This window comes from Cannabis sativa, chromosome 2 (assembly GCF_029168945.1).
Source record: "Cannabis sativa cultivar Pink pepper isolate KNU-18-1 chromosome 2, ASM2916894v1, whole genome shotgun sequence".
Lineage (NCBI taxonomy): Eukaryota > Viridiplantae > Streptophyta > Magnoliopsida > Rosales > Cannabaceae > Cannabis > Cannabis sativa.
In genome coordinates, this window is record NC_083602.1 from 1,483,628 (window position 1) to 1,497,975 (window position 14,348).

Sequence of the window (14,348 nt, forward strand, 5' to 3'; positions counted from 1 at the left end):
GTGCCATACTTCTCTAATCACTATGGATTGTTCAAGTCGGATACTCATTCTCTCAAATAATAATAAATTAAGATTTTATTAATTAGTATTTTACAAGCTGAGTTTTTATGAATTAGTATTTTACACGTTGATATATATAGATATATTTATAGATGTTTTTCTAATAGGATTAGAATGAATTATAGGTTTTCGAATATATAGGATTAGAATTTAAAATGGATTAATCTTTTTAATTAAATTATTTGAAGTAATATTTATATATTTTATTTGTGTTAACTTAATCTTTTTTAAATAAAACGTAAATTGAAATTCGTCTTTTTTTTTTTTTTAATTATATACATATTTTGCATTTTTTTCTTTTACACGTAATATCTCTAAATATGAGATTAAATAAATTATAAAACAACTAATATTTTTTTTTTTATATATATAATAATATAATATAGTCATATCCCAGCTAAATATATATAAAATCAGCTCCCATTCCTCTTTCACCCATTAATCTATTTTTGTTCGTAATTTATGTTTAATAAATTAATAATACATAATATTCAACAAAAAAGATTATTTGTCTATTTAATATTTTCTCGAAAAGAAATAAAACTAAGAAAATAAAAAAACATAGAGAAAGACATAACTTTTCACAAAAGGATTATTAGATAAGACATAAATTTTTATAAAATGCTTTCATTCAAGTTTTTTTATATATAATTTTATGATTTTTCATAAAAATTACACAAAAATAACAAAAAAAAAAACTATATAAAAATAATAAGAAAATATCATCCAAACAATATCAAAACAACAACATAAAATAATATACAAATAAAAAAATCAATAACAAATTACCAAATATACAACACAAACATACATCATAAGACTGTAAATAAAATCATAAAAAACGTAAAAATATTTAAAATTTCGTACAACTGTAATTTTATAATTTTTTTTTATTATTATTTTTGTGTATTTGTAAAATAACCCCTTTCATAAATCCAATAGATTTGAGAAATTATACTCAGAAAAGAAAATTACAATAAAAAAAAATATTGAGAGAGAAAACTAGAGCTAAACACAAGATATTAACAAAATGATTAGCTAAAATATATGACACACTTACATGATCAAAAGGCTAAAATTAAAGATTTTCTTGAGATGAAAACTTGTTTATTCATAACACAAGTCAAGTGTTGGTAGGTAAGATATCAAGTTTCATCAACAAGTCATTGCTTAAGATACTTGTTCCTTCTGATGATTCTTGAGCAAAATTTGGGAGAAAATCCATGATATCAACCTTGTCTGTACAATGACAGATGCACATTAAGATAGTAGAAGTAAGTTCTGTGTCCAAAAGAACACCCTTATCTGCAATTTGATGAAGCAACTCAATAATCTTTTCTGTTTCACCTCTTGAGTAATAGCCCTTTAATAGAGAATCAAATACAAAGGAATCCGGTGGAAGATTGGAGGCGATCATCCTCTCGAGAATCTTTTTCGCCTCATCCATAAGACCGAGTTTCGAGAATCTATTTATCAATGTGGAAAAGGTTAGTGTATCTGGTTGAAATCCCATATTTAGCATCTCACTTAGCAATCCCTTGGCAGATTTTATGTCCCCTGATTTTAGAGTTCCATCGATTATTGTGTTAAAAGTGACAAGGTTCGGTTTATGATCCGAGTTCTTCATTTCTTGAAACAATGTCCTAGCTTGCTCCACACTCCCTTCTTTACACAAGGATGCCATTATTGTATTGTAGTTAATCTCAGAAGGGCTGAAACCAGAAGCTTTCATTTTACAAAAAAGTCCTTTTGCAATATTAAGCATATGCATTTTGCAAAATCCATTAATCATAACACTATAAGTAGCTGAGTCTGGAACCAATCCAAACTCCAAGACATGTTTCCAAAATTCCATTGCTCTGTTGACTAAACCCATCTGCAGATAACCTCCTATCAAAGTATTATAAGTTACTAAGCTACCCACCACTCCCCTCTTAGCCATTTTACTATAGATCTCCATAGCATCATCGAGACGACCTTCCTTGCAAAGACCGATCAATAGCATGTTGAACGTAATAACATCTGGCTCAATGGAGCTCTCATCCTTAGATAAAACACCGAAAAGTTTCATTGCCTCATCAACCTTCCCATTGCTACAAAGCCCCATTAATAACGTGTTGTAAGAAACCACATCGGGCCTTAAACCCTTCTCCAACATCTCATCCAATGTTTGTAAAGCATCACTAACCATCCCTTCCTTACACAATCCATTAATCATAACATTGTAAGTAACAGTATTAGGCTCTTCACCCTCAAGTGCCATCAACCTAAAAACCTTCTTCGCCTTCACAACCAATCCTCCCTTACAAAGCCCGTCGATTAAACCAGTGTAAGTCACAACATCAGGCTTAATTCCACGCCCCATCATATCGTTAAACATCTCCGAGGCCTCTTTCAATTTCCCAATTCTACAAAGCTGGTGTATCAAACAACCATATGTAACCACATTAGGAGAAATCCCCTTTGCAAGCATCTCATCAAAGAGCCTTTTTCCTTTTTCGAAATCACCTTCTCTACATAACCCATTTATAAGAGTACTATACACAACAACATCAGCTTCTAAACCAAGATTTTCCATCTCTTTCAACAACCCAAATGCCTCATTCACTTGACCATTCTTACAAAAACCATCCATCAAAATTGAGTAAGTAACAAAATTTGGTTCACAACCCAAATTCTCCATCTCAACTAACAACTCCATAGATTCTTTAAGCTTCCCTTCCTTGCATAGGGAATTTATAAGAATATTATAACTTACAATATCTGGTGATAAACCATAACTAACCATTTTTCTATAAACCTCAATAGCTTTACCAAATTCACCATTTCTATTAAACCCCTTTAATAAAAGACTCATAACAATAGTATTAACACTAAAACCACGCTTAATTATCAACCCAACAACACCAAGTCCAAGATTAGGTTTTTGGGCATTAACAAAACAACCAACTAAACAACTCAAAGATACAAAATTTGGAAAAATACAAAATTGGGTCATTTTCTTATAAACATAATAAGCTAAATCAGAATTCCCTGACCTTGAAAATGCGTGAACAAGAAAATTGCATGTTGAAGGAGAAGGGAGTGTGTTATGAGACTCCACAGCTCGATTAAAGAGTGAAAATGCTTCGGGAATTTGAGAATTGGGGATTTCACAAAGGGAACGTAATTGGGTATCCAATTCCAACAAAGGAAGAGATGAGAAGAGCTTGATGTAGCCATGGAGAGGAGTTATTGGGAATGTTCTTCTGATCAACATTTGAAGCAGTGGAAGAAGAATTTATTGTATGATTTTGAGAATAAAGAAGCAATAATAGGTTTTTGCAATGGATTCAGGATTGTAAAAGAAGGAAAGTTATTGAATTTAGTTTAAACAGAAACAGAAAGTAGTGTGTTTGAATTTGCAGGGGAATTAGGTCTAAGTTCCAGAAAATGGAGAAGAAGAAAGAAAACTGTGAATTGAGAGGGAAATCAAATTGGGCTAATCTTACGGGCCCGGCCCAATGCGCCCTAGAGCCCAATATAGAAAGCCCACTTTAACAAAAAAGTTTACAAGCCCATCATGCAATATGGGATTTTTGGATAATTTTTTAGGAAAATTTACAAAAATATTGGAATTTTGGTTAACTTTTACAAAAATACTGTCACACGGAAATCTTTTCAAAAATACGGTGTTTTTATAAAACACCAGTAAAACACAAAGCAGAACAACTCAAAACAACAGTAGAATACTAGTAAAACACTAGTAGAACACTAGTGAAAACTTAACACAGTATACTGCAGTATGAAACTTATAAAAAAACACAGTAAAAAAGTAAAAAATTCTGCCTGACAGTATTTTTGTAAAAAAATTACAAAAGTTAGTATACCATGTAAATTTCCAATTTTTTATTTTTTTTTTATTGAAGTAGTTAGTTACTATTACATCATTTTAAAAGATTTTTTTTTTTAAAATAAAAAATCTAAAATGATATTTCTTTATATATATATATATATAGGAAATTCTACAATGCGCCCCCTTAAAATGGATATATTGATGCACCCTTATCTGTTTTAGCACCCGAAATAATTTTTTAGTCAAATTTTTTCATGGTCATACACGTTATAGTTATTTAAGACATCCTGCAAAATTTTAAGAAATTTGGAAAAGTTTAACGTGCCGAAAAATATGTTCAAACAGTGTGTTATACGAGTGACTATTTTATTTTATACGCGTGTAAAATAGACAGTTTGAACATTGTTTGTTATATTGTAAAGTATTTTGAATTTCTCAAAATTTTGTAGGTTAACTTAAATAGCTATAAAGTACATGAATATGAAAAAAAAATTAGACTAAAATTTTTTTCTGGATGCCGAAACAAGTCAAGGGTGCATCAGTACATCCCTTTTAAGGGGGTGCATTATAGAATCACCATTTATATATATATATATATATATTTATATATATATATATATATATATATTTTTGAAAAATTCTACCATGCACCTCCTTGAAATAGATATATTAATGCACTCATATCTGTTTTATCATCTAAAATAATTTTTTAGTCAAATTTTTTCTTATGATCATATACGTTATAGTTATTTAAGACATTTTGTAAAATTTTAAGAAATTCAAAAAAGTTTAACACGCTGAAAACTACGTTCAAACAGTTTGTTGGACGCGTGACTATTTTATTTTATAAGCGTGTAAAATAGTCTGTTTGAATATTATTTTCTACATTGTAAATTATTCCGAATTTATCAAAATTTTATAGGATATCTTAAATAGATATAATATACATGAATATGAAAAGAAATTAGACTAAAAAATTCTTTTGGATGCCGAAACAAGTTAAGGGTGCATCAGTACATCTTTTTTAAGGAGTGCATTATAAAATCACCCCAACTAAAAGAATATTTATTTTATATTTTTACGAATCCTTTTAAATAATTTTTTTAGTTACATATTTTACGAAAAATAACTTTTTTTTTATTACAATAACATAATAGTTTTGTTTGGCTAAGCTTTACTTTGTTTTATAGCTAGAAGTATAAAATAAATATAAATTTTGACTTTTTTTCTTTTTACATAAGTACAAGTTTTGACTTATTTTATCGTTTGGATAACTATTATACAAAAATATTTTACATAATAAAAAGTAATTTTCAAAATATTTGAATATTATTAAAAAGTTTTTTTATAAGTAAATTAAAAATTATTTAAATTATTTTAATTTTAGCATAGTTTCTCAGTTCTTTTGGAAAAAGCTACAAACATAGCTTCTTCTAAAATGACATTTTAATTTTTATACAAACACTCTTAAAATAAATTTTTTTAATTCTAAAAATTAAAAAAGATCTTATAAAAGCATCAACACAAAAATAACTATTTCTATTTTTTCTTAAAAAAAATAAATTCATAAAAATGTTAAAAAAACTATAGATTTGTATTTTTATAAACTTTTTATCATCTTGGGATATTTATGAAAATATCCATTTTCAAAATAACATAAATAGTGTTAAATTAATTATTTTAAAAATTGATGTAGTAGTAACGAGTTACCATAATATCACTAAAAAAAAATTGATAATAGTAATTAGTTACTACCATATCAAATGTATTAACACCAAACATAATTATTTTAAATAATAATTATTTTATTGCTATTATTTTTGTAGCAAATATATCAACACTTACCATTATTATTTTATATATTAAACATTTCAGCGGATTGGATAGGATCGTATAATTAATTAAATTGATTTGGTACACTCCTAAAAAATTGTGAAATGTCATATATTCAATCTTTGCAAAACTAAATTAGATTATGGAGATTGGGATTTTAAGAGCCATTAACTTTGGTGGCAAAATAGATCAAGTCATCAATGAGTTTCTTAATAAATTTAAATTTAATGAGTATATGGGATTCTTTGGTAATCATCCAAACAGGCCCGGGCCCTGGACATAGGCGGGCTAGGCCTGTGCCTAGGGCCCACCCAGTTCAAGGGCCCAATTTTTTTTTTTACTCTTTTAAAATTATATATTTTTTTTTCCGATTTTGAAAAATACTACATTTTTTCTAATATAAGGGCCCAAATTTTTTTTTTCTCCCTATGGCCCACTTTGTTTCAGGACCAGCCCTTCATCCAAGGCATAATAAAATCAAAATAATAACAAAGTAAAAAAAAACTATATAAATTATTTCATTGATATAAATGTGTTATATATAACACAATATTATTTAACATGGATGGTTGCATACACAAGTAAAAGCTCCATTAGAGTTACTTGGTATGCAAATTGATTTGCTTTGTTTAAATAATTTAAGACAAGCATTCTCACATCCTAAGTCATATCCTCCTTCATTGCATGTGTATCCTCTTATGGCTGTGCTACACATTCTAGTCCCCATTACCATCATTCCCATCTTATAATCACCTGAATTAATTAATTAATTAATCAACACAAAAATTATATACATAAAAAAAATAATTAAAATTAAAGTAGATAATGAGTGGAAATAAGAGAACAAGAGAGAATATTTACTTGAGACAATGAGAACAAGGATGGTCACTAGGAGAATGTTGCATAGAGACTTGCCCATATTTTATATTAATAACTCAAATTAAAAGAAAAATTATACTCTAACAATACAAGATATATATGTAAATTGTTGTTGTTTCATTGTTATATGGAGTCTTTATATAGAGTTAGGGAAAAGGCTGAATTTGATTATTATTTTTGTATTATTAATGGTCGTGTATATTAAATACAATATATTTTGAAAAGATATATGAAAATATTTTGGAGTGTTAAGTTTGGTAATTTTTTTTTTAGTTAAATGTTGAATTTATCATAGAATATTGCAGATTGTTTTTCCCCATAATTGATTTCTTCAAGATTCTTGTTCTCAATTTGCAATTAAATTATTATTTTTTTAATAAAAGTTGAATTGTTATTTTTGTTTCCAATTTCAATTCCCTTAAAAAAGAAAAAAAGAAAAAATGGGGTTCTATTCGTTACCTTTAGATTATTGACTTTTAAAAAGAAAATTATTACACACCCAATTAATTTCCTAAAAGTCTAATTACCCAAAATATACAATGAATCTCATCCCTAAAAGTAAATCAATTAATAGACTATATCTATTCTAGTTATTCCATTCTCATTTCTCAGTATAGCTCTTGTTTGATAATTTTTATTTATTTTAAAAAATAATCATAAATAATTATTGATAATATATAAATTATATCATAAATTAATTATATTAATTATGATTATTAATGTAAATAATATAAAATGTAAAATCTTTTAAACATAAAATATTCATTTGATGACATATTTAGTATGAATTAATGAAATTGTTACAATAAATTAGTGAAAAAATATGCTAAAATAGTGCAACCGTTGAAGATACTTATTTTATTTTATTTTTTTAAAAAAAGAAAGAATTCCATTAATAAGGCACAAAGATCATAAGATCAATACAATAATTTATAGCCTTATTAAGAGGAGATTTGATGCACCAATTATCTCTTTAACAATAATTTATACCATTGAACTTAGAGGTAATTCTAAAAAATACTTTGAGACTAACAACACTAATATGAAAAATAAATACTTCCAAATTTTTAGGTAAAAAAAACTTCGTAAATAACTATTTTTTTTTAAGAGAAAGTCTCAACCATCAAACACCAAGAGCGATAAGTACTCAAAAAAAGTGGGGGTGAGAATTTATTCAAAGATAGCATCTGCTATCAATATGTTCTGAATACAATTAGGATTTTCAGGCCACCAAATAACACTATTATTTGTCAACAAAGTAAGTTTGACCAAAGTATGACCAATACTATTATAAAGTCTACGACAATGGACAAACCTAACAACATAGATCATCCTACAAAATTTAGCAATATCATCGAGAACAAGACCGAAGAAATAACGATGGAACCATTGCTTCAATATAACTAGAATCTTATGAGCATAATCTCATTAATGAAATATACTTAAAATTACTCATTATGAGAAATTGTGGGTTGCCCTTCTCTTGAAAAATTGTGTTTATCTCATTATGAGTTCTTATGTATTGATGATGATACTTGGACTATACAGTATACTGTAACACTTTTTGTGCATACTTTATTAGTAACTTTTTGGTAATGAACTTAACTTTTTCATGCATTTCAATCTTAATAACAACCTTTGATGAAGGTTTTGTCAAAAGACAACCTTGTTTTTAACATGTAGTTAGTGAAAAAGGGTCTTTTAAGTTCATCTTCTGTTTTTGGTTTTGACATTAGATAATTTCGACTATCTTTGACCCTTAATTAGAAAATGAATTGAACTTCAGATGCTTTTTTTTTTTTATATATATTATTCACGTAACAACTAAAAGCTTCCCTAACCATAGTATTAATGTATTCAAATTACAATGAAAATAATTCTACAAAATTTCTATGGCCTCCTATTTAGCTATTTTTGTGGCGGTTGAGTTAGGTCTCAAGTTTATAATTATTGAAAGTAACTCGAGACTAGCTATCAATGCTCTCAGTGGAAAGGAGTCTCATTGGGTTCTTGAGAACTATGTCTCATTTTTGTATTAAGTCCTCTCCTCCTAGTTGTAATTTTATGAATGTTAGTAGATCGTGTAACTATGTTGCCCATACTGTGGCTAAATGGACGTTTACCCACCAAATGTACGACTGTATTCCAATCTCCTCTTTGCTGAAAAACCTATTTTGTAATGAGCGTGAAGTCTAATTATTGTGTTTTATTTAATGCATCACTACGCTTATTTTCAAAAAATAAAAAAATTCTACAAAATTTATGGGAACAAAAAATTCTCATTTAGGTAAAACTCAGTGAAAACGATCTCAAGAACAAAAAAAAAAGGCAGCTTCCATATAACATTAACATTAAAAATTATTATACTAATAACATCAACATTAACAATGGTTGTTGGAAATATTGTGAATATTTTAACAAAATATATAAGTGTCTTAGTGTGTGTGAGTTGGAAAGAGTCCCACATGGGATATGAACCCTCATTGACAAGGGTATAAAGAGTGCAACTTTGGCATTTGGGTTTGGGCCCCAAGGGGTACCCAGTTTTGTGCGAATGGGTGAGGACACACACACTTGACCCACCACACACACGCGCGCGCCGTCCGTCCGATCCGAGCCGGGTTGGGTTGGGTTGGTTGGTGTGGTGTGGTGTGGTGTGAAAGAAACGTGTTTAATTAAACTGATTACTTAGTCGTATCAGTTAATGGGACACGTTCAAAGGACCAACTCACCCCACTTCAGAAAACGTTATTCTTCCCGTTATGTTTATTCAATCCATTCGCCTATATAATGCGATTGAACTGATGGGAAGAAAACATCTCTTTTTCGTATCAGAAAAATACAGTTTTTCATAAAATTAAAATTCCATCTGCGATATCAAATTTTTGGGTGTATTCGACGGTGCTCTACAGTGCAGTGGGGTTCCGATACAGTACAACGACTGGGCTGTTTTATCCTGGGGACGACCGGCAATTTCCGACTGCTTGCACACTCCTGGGCAGTGCCGCGAACGTCTTAAAGAGAGCGACTTAGTCCGCGACTCAACCCAGAATTCTTCATTCGGTAATATCGTTCCTCTTTTATTTTGCTAGCAGTTTACTCAACAATTTTAAGACGTTCTTTCTGCTATGACTACTACCGATGAATGTTCTGGTTCTACTGCTGATATTAACAAGCCTTTTCGTTTTGAGGGTTTGCACTTTAAACGTTGGAGACAGAAGATGTTGTTTTTTCTGACCATGAAAAAAGTTGCGTATGTGCTTACTGTTTTGAAACCAGTTGTTTCTGAGACTCCACCTCCTGCCGAGAAGAAGGATGAAGTCGAGAAGTACGAATCGCAGGTTAAGGAAAGGGACTCCTGGGTAGAGAATGATTTTCTGTGTAAGAATTTTATTTTGAATGGTTTGTCTGATGATTTGTATGATTATTATAATTCTGACAAATCTGCCAAGGAGATATGGGAAGCATTACAGAAAAAATATGACACCGAGGAGGCGGGAACAAAGAAATACGCTGTCAGCCGCTACTTGAAGTTTCAAATGACCGATGATAAATCAGTCGAAGCTCAGTCTCACGAGCTTCAGAAAATAGCTCACGAAATTCTTTCTGAAGGTATGACTATTGATGAACAATTTCAAGTTGCTGTTATGATTGATAAATTACCCCCTTCGTGGAAAGATTTTAAAAATACTCTCAGGCATAAAACAAAAGAGTTTTCGTTGGAAAGTCTGATCACTCGTCTTCGAATTGAGGAGGAAGCTCGAAAACAAGACCAAAAGGAAGAGGTGCTTGTTGTTGGAAACAACAACAACACTAATAAAAGATCCACTGCTGTTCTGAAACCCAATGGGAAAAACTTTAAGAATCAGAATCGCAAAGCGAATCCAAACCGCAACAATCAACCTCGAACCAATAACAACAATCAGAATTGGAACCATCAAAGGAACCATAATAACAGGCAGCAACCACCCCCTAATAGAAATGACTCTGGTTTGTTCATGTGTTACAACTGTAACAAGCCAGGTCATATGGCACGAAAGTGTAAGAACAGGCCTAGTTCTGCTCCGCAGGCTAACCTGACAGAAGAGCTGCCTTTTACAGCTATGATTTCAGAGATCAACCTTATTGGTGGATCTGAAGGGTGGTGGGTAGATACTGGCGCTTCTCGCCATGTCTGCTATGATAGAAATATGTTTAAAACATATGTTGTTGCTACTGAGGATCAGAAAGTGTTGTTGGGTGACTCCCACACCACTATAGTTGCTGGTACTGGAAATGTGGAATTGAACTTCACCTCTGGAAGAACTGTGATTCTAAAAGATGTGATGCACACTCCAGAGATGAGGAAGAATTTGGTCTCGGGCTACCTTCTCAACAAGGCGGGGTTCACTCAGACTATAGGAGCTGATTTGTTTACTTTAACTAAGAATGGGATATTTGTGGGGAAGGGGTATGCAACTGAGGGAATGTTTAAATTGAATGTTCAAGTCAATAAAGTTAATGCTTCTGCTTATATGTTGTGTTCTTTTAATACTTGGCATGCTAGACTTTGTCACGTAAATAAACGCATAATCAAGAACATGAGTAGTTTAGGCCTAATTCCTAAATTATCTTTAAATGACTTTGAAAAATGCGAATTTTGTAGCCAAGCCAAGATTACTAAAACACCACATAAATCTGTGTTAGAAAAAGAAACCGAGCCTCTAGATTTAATCCATTCTGATATTTGTGAACTTGATGGAACTTTGACTAGAAATGGTAAACGCTACTTTATCACTTTTATTGATGATTGTTCTGACTTTACCTATGTGTATTTAATGAAAAATAAAAGTGAAGCTCTTGATATGTTTAAGATTTTTGTGGTTGAAATTGAAAATCAACTTAGTAGAAAAATCAAGAAGTTTCGTAGCGATAGAGGCACTGAATATGATTCTACTGCTTTTATTGAATTTTATAACTCACATGGAATCATACACGATAAGACTGCACCTTATTCACCTGAAATGAATGGCAAAGCTGAAAGAAAAAATAGAACTCTTACTGAATCTGTTGTTGCTATTTTATTGAATTCGGGTGCTGCTTCTCATTGGTGGGGAGAAATTTTATTAACTGTATGTTATGTGCTTAATAGAGTTCCTAAATCTAAAAGGAAAATTTCTCCATATGAAAGTTTGAAAAATAAACAACCCAATATCTCATATTTTAAAACTTGGGGTTGTTTGGCATATGTTAGAATTCCTGATCCTAAGAGAATTAAATTGGCTAGTAGAGCATATGAATGTGTTTTTATTGGATATGCTGTTAATAGTAAAGCATATAGATTTTATGATTTAAAAGCGCATACTATTTTGGAATCTAATGATGCTGATTTTTTCGAACATAGATTTCCATTTAAATTGAGAAATAGTGGGGGTGCATCATCTAGTAACATGACTGCTTTTAGGGATAATGAGCATGAAAAGGGTATAGAAACTGAACCTAGAAGAAGTAAAAGAGCTAGAATTACCAAAGATTTTGGTTCTGATTTTTGTGCATATACTCTAGAGGAGGATCCTTCTAACCTCCAAGAAGCCTTGACTTCACTAGATGCTGATTTATGGAATGAAGCTATTAATGATGAAATGGACTCTCTTGAGTCAAATGGAACTTGGCATTTAGTTGTGTTACCACCAGGTTGTAAGACAATAGGTTGTAAGTGGATTCTGAAAAAGAAATTAAGACCCGATGGTACTGTTGAAAAGTACAAGGCACGACTTGTTGCCAAAGGGTTTAGACAAAGAGAAAATGTAGATTTCTTTGATACATTTTCACCTGTTACTAGAATTACATCTATTCGTGTGCTTTTTGCTCTTGCTGCTATTCATAATCTTGTTGTGCACCAAATGGATGTTAAAACTGCTTTCTTGAATGGTGAATTAGAAGAAGAGATTTACATGGACCAACCTGAAGGTTTTGTTGTTCCTGGTCAAGAACATAAAGTGTGTAAATTAGATAAATCTTTGTATGGTTTGAAACAGGCACCTAAGCAATGGCATGAAAAATTTGATAATCTTGTCATCTCACATGGCTTTAAAGTAAATGAAAGTGACAAATGCATTTACTATAAATCTGAAAATAATGTGTGTACCATTATTTGTTTATATGTGGATGACTTGCTAATTTTTGGATCTAATATTCATGTCGTGAACAATGTGAAATCTTTACTATGTGAAAATTTTGACATGAAAGATCTAGGTGAAGCGAATGTAATCCTTGGTATACAGATCACTAGGACTGAAAAGGGAATTTCTTTGGATCAATCTCACTACATTGAGAAGATCTTAAAGAAATATAATTACTTTAACTGTAAACCTGCATGTACACCATATGATCCCAGTGTAAAATTATTTAAGAACACTGGTGATGGTGTAAGGCAATCTGAATATGCGAGCATCATTGGCAGTCTTCGGTATGCCACTGATTGTACTAGACCCGACATTGCCTATGTCGTGGGATTACTATGCAGGTTTACTAGTAGACCTAGTGCAGAGCATTGGAATGCTATAGAGAGGGTCATGAGATACCTCAAAAGAACATTGACTCTTGGATTACATTATCAAAAGTTTCCAGCTGTACTTGAGGGGTACAGTGATGCTGACTGGAACACTTTATCAGATGACTCCAAGGCAACCAGTGGCTATATTTTTAGCATAGCTGGTGGAGCTGTTTCATGGAAATCTAAGAAACAGACTATTCTGGCTCAATCTACAATGGAGTCTGAAATGATAGCGCTAGCTGCTGCTAGTGAAGAAGCAGGTTGGCTGAGAAGCCTGCTAGCTGAGATTCCTTTATGGGAAAAACCTATTCCAGCTGTGTTGATCCATTGCGATAGTACCGCGGCTATTGCAAAAGTACAGAACCGTTACTACAACGGTAAGAGACGACAAATACGTCGTAAGCACAGCACTGTTAGAGAGTTTCTCTCAACAGGAGCTGTTAGAGTGGATCATGTACGCACTGATGATAACTTGGCTGATCCTTTGACGAAAGGCTTAGCTAGAGAGAAAGTCCTTAAAACATCGAAAGGAATGGGACTGTTGCCCTTAGATTGATGAATCACTCATAATGGCAACCCGACCTATAGACTGGAGATCCCAAGAAATAGGTTCAATGGGTAATAACAAGTTATGAAGTGATAAAAGTGAGATCATGCTATAATTATACGAAAAGAGAAGCATGAATTCCTGAAGCGATTTAAGGTTGAGTTAATAGAAACTCTTAATGAGATCTATACTCCAAGTGGAGTGGAGTACCGAGCTACGGGAGTACTCTTGATAGACTCACCTATGTGAATGTGGGAGTGGGGCCGCTTCCTATGAAATTTTGGGCAAAATTTCTAGAGCGTTCACTATACTGGGATAGACGTGCATGGCCATTAACGCACGGGCTTTTGATTACACCCTTGAAAAGGTTGTTGCGTGGTACAATGTTAGAGATAGAGTTCAAGACTACGGTCACTCTAGTAAAATCTAAATCGTATTCACTACGCAGAGGTTCAAATCGAAAGATACCTTTGTTTATGCTCAATCTTATTGTTGAATGATACTAGTAGATGGAAATATTTTTTAAAAAATTCAAGTGGGGGATTGTTGGAAATATTGTGAATATTTTAACAAAATATATAAGTGTCTTAGTGTGTGTGAGTTGGAAAGAGTCCCACATGGGATATGAACCCTCATTGACAAGGGTATAAAGAGTGCAA

The 14,348-nt window shown here is 31.5% G+C and overlaps 1 protein-coding gene across 1 annotated transcript; it reads right to left on the reverse strand.

The window, feature by feature from the left end:
• Positions 1–985: 985 nt before the first annotated feature.
• On the reverse strand, positions 986–3,498 carry LOC133034619 (pentatricopeptide repeat-containing protein At4g28010). Its single transcript, XM_061109784.1, has one exon. The coding sequence runs from the start codon at positions 3,317–3,319 to the stop codon at positions 1,184–1,186; it is 2,136 nt and encodes a 711-aa protein (XP_060965767.1). The 5' UTR covers positions 3,320–3,498; the 3' UTR covers positions 986–1,183.
• Between the last annotated feature and the right edge of the window lie 10,850 nt (positions 3,499–14,348).